Here is a 20,524-nt window from a genome sequence, read left to right as displayed (position 1 = left end):
TGCTTAAAACAGTATTTCTCTAGAACAGCAGCAGCTGTGTACTTTTGGCTGGCCTTTCTCAGTAACTATGCCCATAAGACTTTAACAGGAACAAAATGATACAACACTTAGATGTACGTATGTGGTATGCACTTATGAGGGGAGGACAATGCGCTTCAGTACGCTTAAAAAAGAATTTGTGTACAACACCAGCCGGTGTGTACTTTTTTCTGGCCTTTCACTGTATCTAGGCCCTTGAGACTTTAACAGGAACAAAATAGAACAACACTTAGATGTATCTATTTGGTATGCACTTATGAGGGGAGGAGAATGCGCTCCAGTACGCTTAAAAAGTATTCGTGTAGAGGGGCGCATGCGCGCGGCTCACTAGAAAGGACGTGTTCCCTGTGAGCTCCGCGCCACCTGCCGAGACTTAGCTATCTAAAGCGCTGATTTTACAGCTCCACAGCGCCATCACGAGTGCTAAAGCCAAGCTGAACCTACGGGGAGGGAGAAGACCAAGACAGGGGGCTCGCAGAGGTCTCTCTCAACAACTATACCCGAGATATTCCGGTCCGGCCAGAAATCCAACATGGCGCCGCCTCCTTCACGCGCTTCCAGACCCTCAGTCCCAGAGGAGGAAGACATAACGGACGAGACAACGGCTCCTGTACTCCCTGCGGACCCCATGAACCCAGCGAAATTGTACCGGTCTATTCAGCTGATGTTCAAGGCGGTACTAACCAAGGCTGTGGCTGACCTCTTCGAACAGGTGGGCGACCTAGGCAACAGGGTCTCCGATATGGAGCTGAGGGCAGATGATCTGGCGGCAGCTATTGAGACTTATAGAGGTCTCCTTACCGAACACACTGACAAATTGGACTTACTAGAATTAAAGATCGAGGATCTCGAAAATAGGTCCAGGAGGGCTAATGTACGCATTCGCAGGCTGCCAAAAATGGTGACTGACTTGAGCGCTGTTATTACTAACCTGTTCGCTGCGCTGCTACCCCAAACAGACAGATCCTACTTGCGAATGGATAGGGTCCACAGAGCCTTGGGCCGCCCCAAAAACCCTGATGTACCTAGGGATGTTGTCCTACGTATGCATTACCCTGAAATGCATGATAAAATTCTTCAGGCAGACCGCAATGTTTCCCCACTACCTGCCTGACATGCCACCCTCGGTCCATTTATATGCGGACTTAGCTCCCTCGACTCTGGAAAGGAGGCAACACATGAGACCTGTTACCCTGGCGCTCCAAAAAGCCCAGATCAAGTATCGTTGGGAATTCCCCTTTTCTTTGCAATTTCAAGAACGTTCTCACTCATACATTGTTCACACTTCCTCGGAAGCTATGGAGATCCTACATCGTGAGGACATTCCTTATGACGAACATGCCACCCTGCCAGCCCGCTCACCGAATCTCAACAGACTATGGCAGAGAGCTGAGGTGCCTCACAAGCGCCACCGAACCCAGTCACACAAGCCTGGATGAACTTTGTTATATCTTATTCCACCATTCTTCCCTCTAATATGTGAGAGCCATGCTTAACCTTTGTTTATTGCAGGTTCTGCAGGTTCATCATTTCTCTAGCCTCCCGCTTGAAGCGTGACAGGTTGAAAGCTCAGACCATGCTCCAGAAGAAAATGGCAAGGTTGTCGACTGCCCACCAGCTTAATCCTTCTCTGTACTTGCTGCAGGCACTGCGTACCACTAAACTGCAATTGGATGCGGTCCTTTCGGAACGTACGGAGAGGGCATTGCGCTGGACGCGGGCTACCTATTATAAATGGGCCAATAAGCCTGACCGCCTATTGGCGTCTATGCTACGAAATAGACAGAGGATCAATAAGGTTCATAGGATACAGCTGAGACAGGGTGTGCCGACCTCGGACCCATCCCGCATCTACTCTGTTTTTCAATCCTTCTACTCGTCCCTCTATGGTACGTGTCCGACTTCTTCCTCTACATCTGCTGTCTCCTCATTTCTATCATCTATAACTCTTCCTACACTTTCTTCTTCTGCTAGGGACTCTCTTAACTTGTCTATCACAACTGAGGAGGTAGGTGTGGCGATCTCCGACTTGAAATTAGGGAAAGCACCAGGTCCTGACTGATTTTCCGCTCTGTATTACAAAAAATTTGCCCCCATATTAACTCCTCATATTGTGACTTACTGCAACAAACTGCTATCTGGCTCCCCTATGCCCCCAGAATTTCTACAAGCATCTATAGTGGTTATTCCCAAACCTAATAAAGACCCCCTGTTGCCCTCTAACTATAGGCCCATCTCGCTTATCAACTTAGATGCTAAATTATTCACCTCAATACTATCTTGACGCCTTAATAGCCTCCTACCTAGTCTAGTCCATAACGATCAAGTGGGCTTTATCCCAGGCAGACAGGCCCCTGACAACATACGGAAAGTACTGTCTATCATTCAATGGGCCTCAGTTACTGAAACTCCATTAGCTTTGCTAGGCCTAGACATAGAAAAGGCCTTTGACACTGTCTCTTGGCCATATTTGTTCAGTGTTCTGTCTGCTATGGGCTTTTCTGGTCCATTTGTGAATGCCATTCGTACCCTATACTCTAACCCTGTTACATTCCTTAAACTTCCGTCTCCTACTCCCTCCCCAATACCTATTTTGCGGGGTACACGCCAGTGGTGTCCACTCTCACCTGCACTTTTTGCTCTGGTTATGGAACCCCTGGCGAGTCTTATCCGTTCTCACCCAGATATTACTGGAGCCTTTATTGGCTCGTCACAATATAAGACTAATTTATTTGCAGATGATCTATTACTTACATTAACCAACCCGCTAATTTCCCTTCCAAATTTATTCCCTATACTTGATAGCTTTTCTAAAGTTTTGGGCCTGGTGATAAACAGATCCAAGTCAGAGATACTATTCTGTAACACCCCCCCCTCAGGTACGTGATTCTATTTCTAAGAGTTTCCACCTTTCTCCCTCTTCATCTTTTCTCTCCTATTTAGGTATTTCTCTCCCTTCCTCTCTTGCAAATCTCTATAAACTTAACTACTTACCTCTATACAAATCAATTAGGGAGGACCTGGCTAGATGGAATCTCCCACACATCTCTTGGCTGGGGCGTATCCATTCTGTAAAGATGGTGGTGCTTCCTAAGCTACTCTATCTTTTTAGGTCTTTGCCTATTCCTATACGAATGGCAGACCTCCGAAAACTTCAAAGAGATGTGTTTGAGTTCATATGGCGAGGTCTTAAACCCAGAATTCCGCGAGCTGTAATGTTCTATCATAAGAGACTTGGTGGCCTGTCTGTAGCTAACTTTGCACATTATTATACCTCTGCTCGATTGGCTCAGCTCCTCTTATGTAATGCTCCCTCCTCCTTTCCACGTTGGGTAGCCCTAGAAAATTATTTGCTCTCGCCTTACACGCTACAGTCTCTTATGTGGTCTACTTCTTCAGTCTCATCTTATGTGCTTTCCTCGGCTATTCTCTTGTCCCATTCTTTTCTCCTCTGGCGATCTGTCCGCTTCAAGCTTAAACTCCAGTCCCCTGTCTCTCCTGTCACTCCTCTTCTTGCTAATCCATTTTTTCCCCCAGGTCTGCAGAGGTCGGATTTCTCTTGGTGGCTATCTCAGAAACTATATTTGCTCCATAATTTCTTTATACGTAACCAACTGATTACCCAGACCATGTTCATAGATAAATATAAGCCTCCACCGGCGGAGTTGTTTAGGGTCTCCCAGGTTTTTTCATTCTGGAACTCTCTAACTAACACCTCTGTGGTTGTGGAAACCTCCTTTCTTGAATCCACGGCCCCATACTCTCCATTGCGTACGGGAGCCCTCTCCCTTATATATTCAGTACTTAACCACCCTCCCAAAGATAATAAGTTATTGTTTAGGACCCAATGGGAAGAAGATCTGCGGATTTCTTTGTCACTCCCTCAATGGCAGGAATGTTGTGCGCAGTTGAGTAAGGGTAGCTGGCAGACTTCTCTAACGGAAACTGCCCTTAAAATATTGCATAGAACATACTATGTCCCCTTCAGGTTACATGTTATATACCCGTCAGTCTCCCCTCTATGTTTCAGGGGTTGCTCGTCAACAGGTGACATGCTACACACATGGTGGACTTGTCCTTATGTTTCCGCCTTTTGGCTCCAAATTAAGGATCTGATACTCTCTATTATACAATTTTCTGGCCCATTAGACCCAACTGTTTATTTACTAGGTCATAAACCTCTGGGTATGCCCCATGCAAGGTTTAGATTGCTTCAATTCATCCTCCTAGCAGCGATAATCCATGTTGCCTCTAAATGGATGACCCCCGAGCTATCCCTAGCTGCTGTCATAGCCAAAATTTATGATGTTATGCTCTCTGAACAGCTCAACGCGATTAGAGGGGATGAAATGATACTTTTTGATAAGGTGTGGGGTCCTTGGATCAATTCCTGATATGGGAAGGATATTTCTTATTACCTCTCACTATGAGTCTGTTTAGTTTGTACTACACGTATGCACTTCGCCTTTCACCTACACCTGTAATGCATTCACCATGCTTAATCACTTGATATTGTTAACACAATATTTTGACGATGGACCGTTGATACTGGACATATCATCTTTTTCATATACGTTTGTGGATTGATTCAAGTGTCTACAGCTCCATTCCTTTTTTCCCTCCCTCCCCATTCACTCGCTGCCCTTAGTTTGTTCTTTTTTTTTTCTTACTGTTACCTGGGTTTCGACCCTTATACACTTTGATGTATTAATTCCGTTTTTTTCTTTGCATATGACATGTATTGTACTTTATTCTTGAGTTTGAATAAACTTACTCCATTTGCCACTAAAAAAAGTATTTGTGTACAACATCAGCAGCACACAGTCGCTGTGTACTACATCCAGAATTGCACTTTCTCTATCAATCTCACTCCCTTCCATATCAGTGCTTCTAGGCAGGATTTGTGCTTGAGCTGAATCACTGCTGTTCTGTGTGACACACTGTGCAAAACACTGCTCTCTGTCCCTCTCTGTAATAGAATGCTATAGTGATTGGGAGGTGAATCGCTGCAGTAAGAATGCTTTTCTGTGCAACACACACTGCTCTCTGTCCTTCTGTGCAACAGAACGCTGATGTGACTAGGAGTTTAATCGCTGCTGGAAAAAAGCTTTTCTGGCCAACACACAGCGCTGTCTGTCCCTATCGCTCTCTCTGCAATGACTGGCCGCAATATTGCTGCTGATTATATAGGGCTGTGACATCACATGTGATTCAGGTTCATCCATCTTACCCTTGTTCCCACTTTCCCAGGATTCCATGCCCCATGTCCTCACACGTGGATCCGCCAATTAGTGCCCTGGAGCCTGGACCGCACTAAATGGAGTTTAATGAAGCGATTCGCGCACTGGAATCATGCCTATATTCAGATTCATTGCGAATCAAGTTTTTCCTGAAACTCGTAACAAATTTGGATTCGTCAGATTCGATTCACTCATCCCTACAGGCTACCCTCTCGTACTTTGACTGCCAATAAGAGACAGTAAGGCAATGCCATATGCTTTATTAGTACAACACTCTCAACACTGTTTGGTTAAGTGAGTTTTAGGGAATAAGGATGGTATTTAGGAGATTAGTTTCATTCTTCCATCTGGCCCCCCTGGTGGATCTCTTAAATGTTTGTTTATGTATAAGGCTGTAACGTGAAATGTAGTACAGGAATAGAAGGTGTCATGGCATAAGTTCCTTCAGTTATTTGTTATTACTTTCAAGGTCAAAAGTTTTATACTATAGCTCACATCTTCTAAAAAGCTACCTTCTGTATGTTTTTCTTTAGGGAATCTGCAAAAGAAAATGGATTGCAATTTTTGTGTATCAAGGGAACATACCTTTATAGGTGTTATCCATCAGATAAAAAGTTGTTTTTTATCATGCCTGGTGGAGCTGCCCTTGGTGGCTAACTGGTGGAAACAGCTGTTGGTCATTTTGGTCGAAATTCTGGAAAGTTGTGTGCCTCAGACTCCCTCATTCTGACTTCTAAGCCATAAACCCAGTAGGATGCCTTTCCAAAAGTTTAGATTAGCAAAATTTATTCTACTGGCAACCTGTATTTATATAGCTTCCCAATTGAAAAATCCTGCCCTGGTGTTGGCCCGGGTCATAGACAGGGTCAATTTGATTCTATTGAACAAGAAATTAGCTGTTATTCAGGATGACTCAGTGGATCGCTTTACTATTTTCTGGACTCCTTGGATGTCATCTTCTCATTGTTCTCCACTACAACATTGTCTGTCTCTCTATTATTTGGGTTCTCTTGTGGCGAGAGGTGGCCATTCATGCACCTTTTCTTTTGCACTGTGAAGCAATGTATTCTGTTTTCTATTGACAAGTTATGCCTCTATGCCTTAAGCCCTTGTGACAGGCTACTTTTTGTAATGTGTTGTGGCTCGTAAGGGCAAAGTTGAAACTTTTTAATCAGGTTTCTTGTAATGCTACTTCCAGCTTCAATTAAAGCTTCATGGTTTGACTATTAAAAAGTTGTTTTAATGTGTTTTTGACATTCAGCATGATAGCTACCCAGATGTCCTGCTATTATCTCCAGTCCTACTTTAATTCTGAGTTTGTTCCAACAAAAAAGGAAACTTATTTGTCTATGTGTCATTATGTCAAGTGATATGCTTGAAGAAGGCTGCATGTGTGGCTAGGTTTAAAGGGATACTCTGGTGGAAAACTATTTTTTCCTAATCATCTGGTGCCAAAAAAAATTAAACAGATTTGTAATTCAAAAAGAGACTGTGTGTGCAGCTCACAACCTGGGATATTCGAGGTTAATGTGGATAAAAATCGGTCCCCACCGATCAAATAATGAAAAATCAAGTATGCAAATTTAACCACACCTCAAGAATATCACCCTACTGGGTACACAATGAATAAAAAAATGAGACAGATGGTTTCTGAAAAAATGCAAATTTTAATAAAAAACTGAAATATCAATATAAAATAGTAGTTAAAAGATCAGAGCATTAGTAATAATAAACTGTCATTGGGTCCTAATGACAGATAGATGTTGAAGCAACTACCTAAACAATTCTAGGATAGTCCATGGATATTGCTCCGAATTGGACCGTTAGTCCGGCAAAAAAATACAGTAAATGTTTCAATGATGGCACAATTTTTAAAGTGGCACTAGATGGATTCGCTCACAGTTTGTATAGAATGAATGGAACAGTCTCACCCTGGCTGCTGGTTCCGCACTGCGGCGGGCCGATGGAAACAAGTGCTGTATTCTCTGCGATGTTCTCGGCGTGAATGCCTTGGCAGCTGGAGGGTTCCGGCAAGGAGCTCCCTCATAAGCGGTCCGTGGTGTCAGCAAACACCGATGTCGGTAACGGACTCACACTAGAAGCAGCAGACTTGTGGTAGGCTCAGTGAGCGAGATCAGTAGTTAGTGCAGCAGGTGGTTTGGGTTGCCAACTTCCATGCCGGCTAAAGTTCAGATGTTGTTGGTAATTAAGGTAGTGCTTGTATATCGCTCTGTTCAGATGAAACGGCCTAGACGCGTTTCAGGGTGCTCAAATTGATCCCTTCTTCAGTAGGCAAGTAATACAAGCTACTTACCTTCTGAAGAAGGGGTCAATTTGAGCACCCTGAAACGCATTTAGGCCGAACTTTAGCCGGCACGGAAGTTCGCAACCCAAACCACCTGCTGCACTAACTACTGATCTCGCTCACTGAGCCTACCACAAGTCTGCTGCTTCTAGTGTGAGTCCGTTACCGACATCGGTGTTTGCTGACACCACGGACCGCTTATGAGGGAGCTCCTTGTTGGAACCCTCCAGCTGCCAAGGCATTCACGCCGAGAACATCGTAGAGAATACAGCACTTGTTTCCATTGGCCCACCGCAGTGCGGAACCAGCAGCCAGGGTGAGACTGTTCCATTCATTCTATACAAACTGTGAGTGAATCCATCTAATGTCACTTTAAAAATTGTGCCATCATTGAAACATCTATTGTATTTTTTTTCCGGACTAACGGTCCAATTCGGAACAATATCCATGGACTATCCTAGAATTGTTTAGGTAGTTGCTTCAACATCTATCTGTCATTAGGGCCCAATGACAGTTTATTATTACTAATGCTCTGATCTTTTAACTACTATTTTATATTGATATTTCTGTTTTTTATTAAGATTTGTAAATCACTTCTATATAAAAATCTTAATCCTTCCAGTACTTATCAGCTGCTGTATGCTCCAGAGGAAGTTGTGTAGTTTTTTTCTGTCTGATCACAGTGCTCTCTGCTGACACCTCTTTCCATGTCAGGAACTGTCCAGAGCAGGAGAGGTTTGCTGTGGGGATTTGCTTCTACTCTGGACAGTTCCTGACATGGACTGAAGTGTCAGCAGAGAGCACTGGGGTCAGACTTGAAAGAACTACACAACTTCCTCTGTAGTATACAGCAGCTGATAAATACTGATGGTAAACCTGAATAGGATATGTAAGGCTCCTTTCACACTATGAATTTCACTGCATGCAGTAATTTTTCCGCCACAATGTCCCGTCACTGTATAACGCCCGTAATGAATTACGGGCATATACGGGTGCAAACGGGCAGTTACAAAACCCCATAGGCTGCAATGCAATTTAGTCACAGCCGTCAGGGGTTTTGTAATGGCCGGGTTTTGTAGCTGTAGTGACGGAACATGTGACGGAAGTTTATAAACAGAGAAATTCATAGTGTGAAAGGAGCCTAACTGTGAAAAGAACTATGATAAGAACATTTTTTATTTTCCAGGTCGGCTGCTCTGTTTTCTGATAGATAGGTTTTTAATAAATATGCAAAGGAGCCTTTTAGCTGCACTGGGGGCATTACTGTATGTACTGGAGCTCTCATATGCCCACCTGTATCACTCCCCTTTTCTCCTGTAGCTATGGCTGAACTGTAAGACTGAGCCATGTGTGGCCCTGTACTGTCTGCTACAAAATATTGTGCAAGCGCAGTACATTCACGGAGACTCCAAGACATCTGAATTACTGAGCATGTGTGAGAATTTACATTTGTCTGTGCCTCATATCACAGCACAGGGGCAGTTATTTCTTCTAGGTCATAGCTACAGGTGCACAGGGAAATGATCCAGGTGGGCATAGCTGTGTTCCAGCACACATAGTAACAGCCCCATGCTGTTTGCATATTGATAAACAAATGATTTACCGATTAATTCTACAGCAAAAAAAATATAAAAAATTATATATATTTATATATATATATATATATATATATATATATATATATATATATACGGGGTCAGTACTTTCCTCGGGGAGAGGACATCTCTTCAGGTGTAACGGAGATTCAAATTAGGCCATTTAGCACCCTGCAGGCTTCTGGGTAAAAAAAAAAATATTTAAATTAGCTCACCACACCACCTTTACAGGTAGTGTGTCCTGCAAAACAGGTCAGGCTCAATTTAAGAAGTCTCTGAACTGATTGGGATTTATGCCAAGCCAAGCCTCACCACAGCCAAGCCAGATCACCCTGCTCTGTACTGACAAGGGGCAAACACCCCGAAACAGCTGTCTGCAGATGGGTCCTCTTTCCTTCTGGAGAGAGTTCTGGCTTGGCATAAATTCCAATCAGTCCTGAGACTTCTTAAATGGAGCCTGAGCTGTTTTGCAGGACACACTACCTGTGAAGGTGGTGTGGTGAGCTAATTTAAATGTATATATATATATATATATATATATATATATATATATATATACATACAGAAATCTGAGAATTGAAAAACACAGCACACACAGTTGTAGAGGAGAGGTGGTCTTTTCCGTTGGCGGTCTTTTGGAGAGGTTTCATTGTGCTTATAGCACTTACTGTACAAACTCAGCCCTGCCACATCTACAAATCACTTGTGCTCATATATAACTAATGTATATTCTGTTATATATGTCATGCTCCTTTTATAAAGTAAGCTGCTTGTATTTTTCATTATGTGTCTACTTCTGTATGTATGGACAACACTAAAATACTTCTCATGTACCAAGAATCCATTTATGTGTAGGTATAGACATTGGGTGAGATATGTTCCTTTTATATTATGGGTGAATCTGAGTCATTTAGATAAAAAGGAATACATGCTTTGCTAAGTCATTGGAAAACCTTCTCTTAGCCATTCTACTAAAATGTTACAGTAGTTGAGGCACTTAAAGTGCATTATGTAAGATGCCAATAAGGATTACTTTCAGCACCAAATTGCATTTAGCTGCCATGGTAGAAGCCCTGGTTAGTTTCCAGCTTGTTTGAATCCCTATGAAAAATGTTCATAGTGTTTTTATGGAGAGTAAGGCAAGCAAAACTAAGTAAATAAGCATAAAGCACCACTTATGTCTCAAATACTTTCATAGGCTGCCACTCAAAGCTATGTTACCATAGCAACCCTTTGTCGGTAAGTATGCTTTTAATGCTTGTGTGAAAATAATGTTATGACTGTGTATTGAGTTGATGTGCTGCAAACAGAGCGATAATCAAGAGGTCAACCAGTCCAGTGATTTATAGCATGTCTGCAGGAAGGGAATATAAGGTTACTGGGTTTGTAGAGCAATGATCGTGAATCCAAAAAATCCACAATATCTGGATCATGCTAGTTTGTCTATATTCTGCAAAACTGTATGACATTGACAGCCTGTGCTGCTTTCTACATTGTTTTATCAACAGACTAAAATTTCCTTGACACAATGATCCCTTCCTCTAGATAACTTAAGGCCCCTATACATAATGGACATATGTTGGCCAAACCCACCAGTTGGCAGGAATGGCCAATTATCTAATGTGCATGGGGCCTCCCGACTGGGGAAATAATCAAAGGAGATAAGGATCAGGCACTTTGGATTTCAACTGCCTGATCTTTTTTGCTTTGAGGCCACCACATGAGTCTTGCAGCAGCTTACTCCCTACCATTCTTTTCCCATGTAGAACACATGAATATTCATCAGAGCCAAGCATTAATGTATATGGTGGGGGTTGGAAGAGATGAATGGCAGTTTGATAGTATTTATCTTGTGTGTATGACCAATACAATAATTATATTGGTGAAGGTACCAAAATCAGTCACAAACTCAGCCCCTCTGCTCCCAATAACCATACACATGAATTATGAATTTTTAGATAGGCTAAGAATTCATGTGTCTTCATTGGGGAGAGGGAATTAGGCTTCTGTCAAACATCTATGGCAGCAAGGGCTCATATAAAAGTTATAAAGGAACTCCAATCGTTGAACTCCCCATCATCTAGGGCAGTGTACCTGAACCTTTGTTGCTAAACTAGGATTCACTTCAGGTGTACATAGATGAATGGAATACCATTCACATGTAGCGGAGACGTCAGTGCCTTTAAAGCCGCAATTAATCACTGGGGTGCAAAGGCATAAGGAGCATATAGACAGTAGATAACGCAACTTGATAGAAACTAGGATTCCCATCATGCCCTGACAGACACAGGCTAGTTTTTTTTTAATAGCTGAAGAGCCACCATTTTGGGAACACTGATCTAGGGAATGTTAATCGGGTCCTCGATACTTGCAATCACATTCAGTAACCTTGACCATGATACTGTATATACATACAAGTCTAGGGCAGCAAACTGAAGTGAGGGTAAGGGAAGGACTTTCAATATGTCTTTTTCTGCCTACCCTAGTTAGGGCCCATGTACACTATGGAATTTCCACCTGGAGAATTTCCTGGTGGAGATTCTGTTGCAGCAGCTCAATTTCTTTGACGGCAATTCTAATTCTGAACTCAGACGAAAAAATAAACATGCTAATTCTTTCGGCTGAATACTGCATCAATAGGGACAGCTCATGTCCACTTCACACAGTCATAACCCTGATTTATTGAGATAGAACATGAAAAAATACTAAACAACTGAATAGTAGAATTCTTACATTAAAAAAGAAAAAAAAATAAGCATGAAAATGTTAAGAAGGACTTTGAATCTGTGCATACAGCCATTACATCATGCCAGGCAGGATGCCCAATTTCTCTCCCTTTTTTACAATAACTTTCTGACCTGCTAAGTTTAACTTACGGAGAAGATTGAGGGTTTTTGACAGTACGTTAAATGGCTGCAATTTACTTTTAAGAATAAAATAACTCTGCAATATAAATTGTTTTCAGCAAAACACAATCAAATGCTAAATCAAATGTTAATTGCCATGACATCACCTATAGCTTTACTGCTCATGGCACGGTGCACTGGTCCAGCCGGCCCTGGCTAGAGCTCCTCTCTACAGACTTATCAAAGTGTGCCCCAAACTGTCATTACTGCAGCAGGTGCACAACTCCGATTTGGAGCATTTAAAAGCCACCTGCAGGTTAGAAAATATGAATAATACCATGCAGGAAAGGCTGCTGGCCCTTGAAGCAGTTTCCGCTGAGCAAATGTATGACTACTGGGTGATCTGCACTTTTCCTACTGCTCGATGAAAAGGCAAGCAGGCACACATTTCTAAGTCTCTTTTTCTTAGCTCTTTTTAAGGAGACAGCTGTGACTCTATTTTTCTTTAAAAAAAAAAAATGCTCACCCTGTGACAAAAAGAATACAGGAAATAATCAAATCGCAGAGCGAAATGTCAAAGCGGCGGTAGGGCCACTTGAGCTGCAAGCTATTCCCATCACAAACGTATTGGCAATGTTATTTTTCAAAGCGGGCACTGTTCAAATGGAAACAAGCTGTACTGTGTAACTGTGCCTGTAAATAGGAAGATAAAAGGCCAGATCGAAGCACACACTAAAATTGGGTTTTTAGAAACCTGCAGACTACGGAGAGTGTTTGGATGGAGGTGAGGTAGATTACTATGTGTAGAAAGCATTTATTTGCCCAAGTGTTCTGCTCCTTTTATAAACTGACGTCTTCTGTATTCTTATAGATAAAGACTAAGGCTTGCAGTAGATGTGTGTCTTATAACTGAGACCAAAAAGGGCCAAACCTAATATTAAACATAGTCTTTAATTTCCAGATTGATGATGTTATCATTATATTATCCACAATATTCCCTTCTGCTTTTTGCACCCTTTTCTTTTTGCCAAGAAAACCCCATGGCTTCTAGCATTAGTAGGTTAGCCAACGTTTGATAAACCAGTGATTCTTTTGATCAGATGAAGAGCTCCCAATGCAGTGTATCCATTTACAGTAATAAGGCATCACTAGCTTACTGCCCTTGCTTTACTTTTCATGATGCCCTACCTTCATAGGTGTAGAGCACCATGGAAATCTGGCTCCTTGATAAGAACATTATGCCAATAACATAACATGCTTTGTGATAGATGTAGTGCATCAGCTATGAAGTTGACACTGGCTACATCTTCATGTAGGCATACAAAGCTGTAATTCTGGGCAAACATCATTCACGGTAATGAAAATAGTGAACCATTCAATATACACAGTTTCTTGGATGATTTGTCTAAGTTGTACATACAGTATAGTCAGGATTGGGTTCCCCAAGCGATGTAAGCACATGGCTTTGGACGACCCAGCTTCAAAGGTGTCAGCAATAGATGACAGTGATCTATGTAGTGAAAGAGGCACAAAGTAGCTATCAAAGTATAGGAGCCCTGGTGTCTTATTGCTGCATCAATCTCTGTTAGCAGAATTGGCTGCAGGAGGTTCAATACATGAAGTTTTTACCAGTAGAGGACGTAACATGAAAGTGTGTGGTAAGCGAGTAAATAAGAGGGAAAGTCTCCCTGTGACCAATTGGAAATGAAAGAAAGAAAAAGGAAAGGAGGTCTTCTATTGTTGTGACCACTAGGAAGGGGGCACTCTTCTGACTACTATGAGAATTGGGTACTGTTGCAACTGGGGTTAGGAGAGATGATGTCAATACCGGGGAAAGGAGGCTGATGTAACTTCTGGGTAAGGGAAGGAATATTGTGACTTTAAGAAGGATGAAGGGGAATACTGTTGCACAGACACTGCTAGGAATACTGTTTAAAGTGGTTATCTAGCTTTTTAAAATTGACAATACATCCTTAGGTTAGGCCACCAATATTAAATCTCGGCAACACCACCAATTATCTGTTTGAGGGGGCCATGATTGGTTGAATGCCGCAATCTTTTCAATGTTTACATGTGCTTTATTCCTGCACACACCATATTTTAAGAAGCGATAGTACAAGGAACTGCAACACTGTTCCTTTAGAGCATATGGGATGATGCTACAGTTCCTTGCATCAGTACTACTAAAAGTCCTGGCAGGAATGGAGTACATGTAAACCTTCAACTGCTGTGGGCAGTCATCCAAGTGCCACAGCCCCTTCAAAAAGATCATCAGAGGGGGGATGAGTCTGACCGCCACATATCTAATATTGATGACCTAATCTTAGGATTGGTCATCAATTTTAAGAAGCTGTCTAACCTCATTAAGGGCAAGTTGCACCCTATGTAAGGGGGTGGGGGGGGGGGTCATCATGTGTCTACCTCACTGATAGGGTGGACTGCAAGTGTAAGGCCAGGTGTATCCATCTGTACCGAAACACTAGAAGAAAACATTCATAGATCTATTCTTACTGAAAACCACAGTGCTTCGCCACTCCTGTCCAGGAATCAGGAGACATAGACTAAGATGCTAAGCATGTACCTGTAGGTTCTTTACTTATAAATTATGTATTCCAGGATGGGACTTTATAGAGCAGACAATTTTAACCCCATATTAGGCTCATTCACATTACCATATTACAGCTCTATACAGCCTACACTATAAGTTGTACTGACTGCAAGTCAGCATCCATAGAAGTCTAATGGCATTCTCCACTTGATTCTGTATCACCAATGTACTGCTCCTAAGTAACGATTTCTCCTTAGTAGAGTTTTTATATTGAAGTGCTATTAGCTTTGTAAGGCACAATGCACAAGGTTCTGCCCTATGCAGGTTAGGAGGTTGACTGCTATGTATGTACTATGCATATTTGTATATTACCATAGCCATAACTTAGTGATGTCAGCATCTATCAAGCACTAGGTATCAGAAACTTTCACCTAGTTGCAATTCTCTTGAACATTCAGTGCTAGAGGTCTGGATTAAACTTTATCCATCATCAACGGTGATCCATGTATTTGCCTGTATGAAAGAACTCTTTATTTATGTATGTATTCCAAAGCTGGGAGGCAGAATAAATCTCATTTTTTTCAGCAACAGGATGTGTTCATTAGAATCCCCCACAGGAAAGCTTAGTAATGAAGCTCAACCATTAATATTGCCTTCATGAGGATTGGCCTCGAGGCACGAATATATATAAATGCTTGGGAGGGGCTGGCGAACACAGAATGTCTTTATTATGATTCTTATAGATTAAAAATCTAGCCCTGAAAAATGATTAGATTGTAAGCTCCTGTGGGTGTCAATGCCCGTCAGTCATACAAATCGATATGTGCATAGACATCTTGTGTAATTATTCTTATTCAGGGAAGGTCCCTTTTTCCTATCACATAAAAGAAAATGAATGTCTGTCATGAAGTCTGCTCCCAAAGGCTTCAAGTCTAATTCTGCTTTATATCTGGAAGGGAAAGATACTTGTCAATGTGTGATTAAAACACACCGAAGCTGTGTTGTCTTATAAATACATATGTTGTATGTTGTTTAGGGGGTGGTCACACTTTATAAACAGAGTATGCTGCTGCATCTTTGGATATTGTCACATGTTTTATGATCTATTGAAATAAAGGATTAGAAATGTATTTAGATGGTGCCAGACCGTCTTTTCTTTGATTTGCGGCTATGTGGTTAGCATTACCAAGACTGCTTGGCCCAAACAAGTAGAAGGACATGTATGTGTTAAATCATGACTGTGTGGTTCTTTTGTGGACTCTTATATAAAGTAATGACTGTTAAAAAGGATAGTACAAAAGTATGGAGAAGTACAGTACATTGCTTAGTGCATAAACAGGTCCATGTAAAGTGAAATAAGAGTTCAGGGTCTACTTTAACTAGAAGAGTGTTCTGCAATATTAATGAATATAAAAAATACTTATTCATGAATGGAAGTCCTCCACTTATTTTTGGAGGTCACGTATTTGGCCCATAGTAGTCTATGGCCAGTATTCAAAATTCAAAAACTTCCAACGAAGCTTAACAAGGTAGATGGTGTTTTCCTTGGGCCACTGCTACTTTATTCTAGTAAAAGGTGGGAATTCGAACAATAGTGCCCAACTAAATGAACATTGCCGTCAAATTCCAGCTATATGCCCTAAATGTTTTTTTGTGTTTTTTTTTAGCTTCTTGATCTCTAGATATGTGTAGGTGCCCCATCTATTAGACATATCTTTGAATATCCAGGCAAAGAAATACTGTAGCTGCCCTTGACAGCTTAGGTGTAATCGAGCCTTCACAAGGTTGAAGTTAGATGATTACTAGGTCTGCAAGTACTGTATGAACTTTTTTACATCTATATCCTGTGAATAAGTCATACACGTTGAGATTGTAAAACTTCTTAAAGCCACTGCTAAACACCACTGGGAGCAGCTTTTCTTCTATTCAAAACAATAGGATCGGATATGTTGAAATCCAAGTGCCAAAACACTCTCTTTTGCCAGGGGAGAATTGTAAGACCTACATACACATCAAAAAATTTACCTGTCCTTCCAAAATTGGTTGGTTTGGTCAACATTGATCTAATGTGTATGACTGTCACAGTGTGTACTTGATTAGCCATCACTTATTTACTTGCTGTGAAACTGCCAAAGACAGCAGTACTATAGCAAATGAATAGAATGATTGCAGAGCTGATACATTTGGCAACATAAAAATGCGAGAGTGCCCTCCCGTATTTTGCATCTGCTCTTGGTTGCCCTGACTTGTTGACTTATTATAGAGTCTCTATTCTTACTAAATGGTGGCACAATGATTCATCTTTTCATTTGGTAGACTTAGAGAGATGCCTTTTGGGAGCTCCATCCTCAAACATGGTGTTAAGGTTCCATATATGTTGTCTGTGTCCAGCAGTGCAGCAGTTTTGGGAGAAGGTCAATTCCCTTCTTGTTACAGTCTTGGGAGATGCTGTACCATGGGGGCCATAAGTGGCTTTGCTATCTTTAGGCTTTGAGTCCTTATTATTCTCTCACCTAACTATTGTCTTTCATAGTCTCGTTCGGCAGTGGCACAGCATTGGAAATCCCTTGACGTCCCTACAGTGGGTAAAACTATGGTCTCCCTTGGAAGAATATCGGTCCCGTGGTCCCGAGATAAAAGAGGAGATAGCCTGATGAAGAGGGGGTTCCTGCCCCTCGAAACGCGTTGCTGTATTGCATGCTGAAGGAATAAACCTTCTTTTTATTTTCCAAAATACATCCGTGTCCAAGCGGTTTTATTTTACCAAGTTCTCGGAAACTTCCACATACCTGTGACGGACTACATCTATGACGGAGGTGAGCGCCCACAGAAGCACTTCTCTTTTTTCACGGGACCGATATTCTTCCATTCCAGTGACCGTCCTCCGCCAGGGAGAACGGGTCTAGTGCCGGCTGCACTCCTCCAATCTGTGTCCCCCAGAATAGTGGGAAACAAGCGTCTACTGGTGTTGTGCCCACGGTACAACACAGAAAGGTGAGCAAACCTAACATAACAACTGAAAACACGAATCTGGAAACGGCTGCTCCCCCCCCTTCCTTGGAGCCGACATCCATTTTTTATTTAATTTAATTATTTTCTTTTACACTCAGATTATCTATCTATATATATATATATATATATATATATATATATATATTTTTTTTTTTTTTACTACGCTTAGATGCGCATTGTGTCCCCTCTGTCTTTTTCTATATATTTCTGTTGTATGGTCTCCCTTGGACACACTTGCTTTATAAAGGGTTTTCTGCTTGGCAGACTGGTATGTATGAGTCCTCCCTGCATCACTACATGGCTTGGAAACACCTTATAAATGTTTTGATGGACACTAGTTTTTATTACGATTTATTTTGTTTCATGTGCAATTTCCTTGTTGTATCCTAATGCGATCACAACTCTCATTGCTATTTTTCTTTCCTTTATTTTGACATTATTAATGACTGTGTGTTTCAGTTGTTGTTCTAGCTGAGCCTCGTTTTTAGGTCTTGTTATTCTGTTCTTACTTTGTTGGGGCCTGCAAGACCTATTTTTTAACTTTTTTCTTTTAAATGGAATTAAAAAAATATTTGAAATAAAAATTGGATACAGTTAAAAGCACTGCTGTTTATTTTACTTAAGGCACAAATGACCCTGTTCTTGTAATCAGTAGGGGTCTCGGTGGTTAGAGTGAGACCAGATACTAATATATCCTGTGGATAGGTGATAATCATCAGATACCCCATTAAATAAGGGATTTGGCAACAATACAGTAATGCAGCAAAATTAATTTTATGCAGCACCTTATAGTCTGAAGATCATACCAGTTTACCATGCCTCATAGCAGATAAAAAGGAATTAACTGGTAGTTCAAATATTCACTAAACAGCTGTGGGTACATGAGCATGGGAATTTATATTCGCTCCTTCTGATATTTATGTGTATTTATTAGCTGTCAAAGTGTGGTCATATTCAACATCGGGTTTAGCAACTAAGTAGGATTTAGTTAATATTTTGATTAGGTTGGGTCAGGAGTGATGGGTCCTGCAACATGTGCTCAAACTTGTATATGCTACCACAACGCACTAATAAGGCCTCCCTTACAAGCAGGCTGAAAGATCATTGGGATTCACCATTGGGGAGCAGGTCAAAAAACAGAATAGTATCTAGGTCATGTGTTTAGCCAAAGTTAAGAAGTGATAGGTGCAATATGAAATCAGTCACCTGTTTATAGAAAGTTTCTGTGCTAACAGCTGCCAGTCCTTTCCTTTGGAGTTAGGCGTGTCGAACGTAGCACATATCCGCTGCCTGATGGAGTGTGGGATTTTGAAGGCTTTCGGACCAGTGTGCGCCAGGAAATTGTTGTCCTCTGGTGCAAAGAAACCTATGGTTTCACGCTCGTTCTGCATGAAAATGTACAAGAGATGCTAATTAGAGCTACCAATTAGGAATTAATGATACCATAATGCTTATATAAAACAAGCCGGCTTTAAAGACATTCAGCACCTGTGAAAAGATCAAGCCAACACCTGTGGAACTCAATTAAAGAATTATGTATGCAATTGTTTTAATTGTATTAAGAACATTAAAATGCAAAATAATCTACATATGACTAATATGTTTAGTAAACAAGAGATATGTATTCAGACATGGTAAAGGAGAATTATATACTTTATGTATGAAATTATGGGAGATTGAAGCTGACAGTCTGAGCTGTATATATAATTTATTTAGGGGAATTAATCAAGAACGGTAAAGCAAAAGTCCATAGCAACCAATCCAATTCCAGTTGTAAATTGACAAAATGTACTCATTAGTATTTTTGCTGAGCATGCATTATGGATGACATGCCGGTTGAAAAATTCAGAACTGAGCAGATTTGAGAGTAAAGCAAGTCATCATAAATAAGGGCACTTTCACATATATAAAATTAGCATAACGGATGGAAATTGTGTTTTATAGAGGCCGGGATAGGCTGCAGAATTTTTTAAAGTCTGTCCGGCTCAGATGAATAAAAAAAAGGAAAGTGAGTCACCTGTGATACATTGAATGTAACAATTCTGTATTTTGTGACTGAATCTAATCAGTATAACATGGGGGGGGGGGGCGGGGGTAGGCAAGCAAAGAACCTTTTTGATGAATTTATTTAAGACGTGTCAATACGGGTGTGTTCACATGTTACAGTACAGAGACAGTACTGTGATATTGTGATAAAAGTGTGGCAGTACTGCAATGAAGCAGTAATGCAACTGCAATGTGTGAACACAGGTACTCAATCTAAGGCTGTGTTTACACTTTGCAGTTGGAGGCTCTGTTGGAAGCCTATTTGTAGGTTCTGTCAAAAATATCTAGAAATAAATTGTGCAGCGTGCCCTGTTTTGTCTGATAAGATGCTGGACACCATACTAGAAACTTGACGGACAACATTAAAGTCAAAGCTGTTAATCAAACACAATTCATGTTCAGTGGGTAATGGTTCCCCCGGAGCAGCCCCCCCCCCCCCCATTTTTCTGCTCTGTTCTGAACAATGGAGAATACAGGACAGGTGTGAACCCTGCCTTAGAGCACACCTTAGATAAAAGAGCTTATTTCCTGTAAATGAGCATTGTCATATCCCCTATGTTGAACCTACAACCTTAGATGTTCATATGTTTTGTTTTCTTCCAATTCCAATAAACCTGGTCATAATATTGGAAAAATTTCATTGTTAGTGTTAAAAGTATAAGGCTGGCAATACATATGTTCCGTGCGTGAACCCAGCCTAAATCTGGACCCAAGTGATGCCACAACTGATGATAACAGGCATATCAGTTGTGTAGCATCCAGCGTCCAGTGTTTCTGGAAGTGTTCCCCTGTCTGGTGCCGGTCCGGCAAGTCCAACTATCCGCCGTCCAAACTAAGATGCCAGATGAATGTAAACTGGCTAATTCAAGTGAATGGGTTCAGTTCTAACATTA

At 41.3% G+C, this 20,524-nt stretch overlaps 1 protein-coding gene across 5 annotated transcripts in view; it reads right to left on the bottom strand.

The window, feature by feature from the left end:
- UNC5D (unc-5 netrin receptor D) overlaps positions 1 to 20,524 on the bottom strand; it is a 670,113-nt gene that overhangs the window by 14,496 nt on the left and 635,093 nt on the right. For 4 of the 5 annotated variants that reach the window (XR_008892301.1, XM_056571520.1, XM_056571522.1 and 1 more), the window contains one exon: positions 18,792 to 18,970. The exons of the other annotated variant lie outside the window; for it this stretch is intronic. Coding sequence is in view for 3 of the 4 variants with exons in the window: in XM_056571520.1 (XP_056427495.1) it covers positions 18,792 to 18,970 (179 nt within the window). In the remaining variant the exon portion in view is untranslated. The remainder of the gene's footprint in view (positions 1 to 18,791; positions 18,971 to 20,524) is intronic. 5 annotated transcript variants of the gene reach the window in all.

Source organism: Hyla sarda, chromosome 4, assembly GCF_029499605.1.
Source record: "Hyla sarda isolate aHylSar1 chromosome 4, aHylSar1.hap1, whole genome shotgun sequence".
In the NCBI taxonomy this organism is placed as follows: domain Eukaryota; kingdom Metazoa; phylum Chordata; class Amphibia; order Anura; family Hylidae; genus Hyla; species Hyla sarda.
Note: the sequence above shows the minus strand (reverse complement) of the source record. Positions and strands in the feature narration are given on the sequence as shown.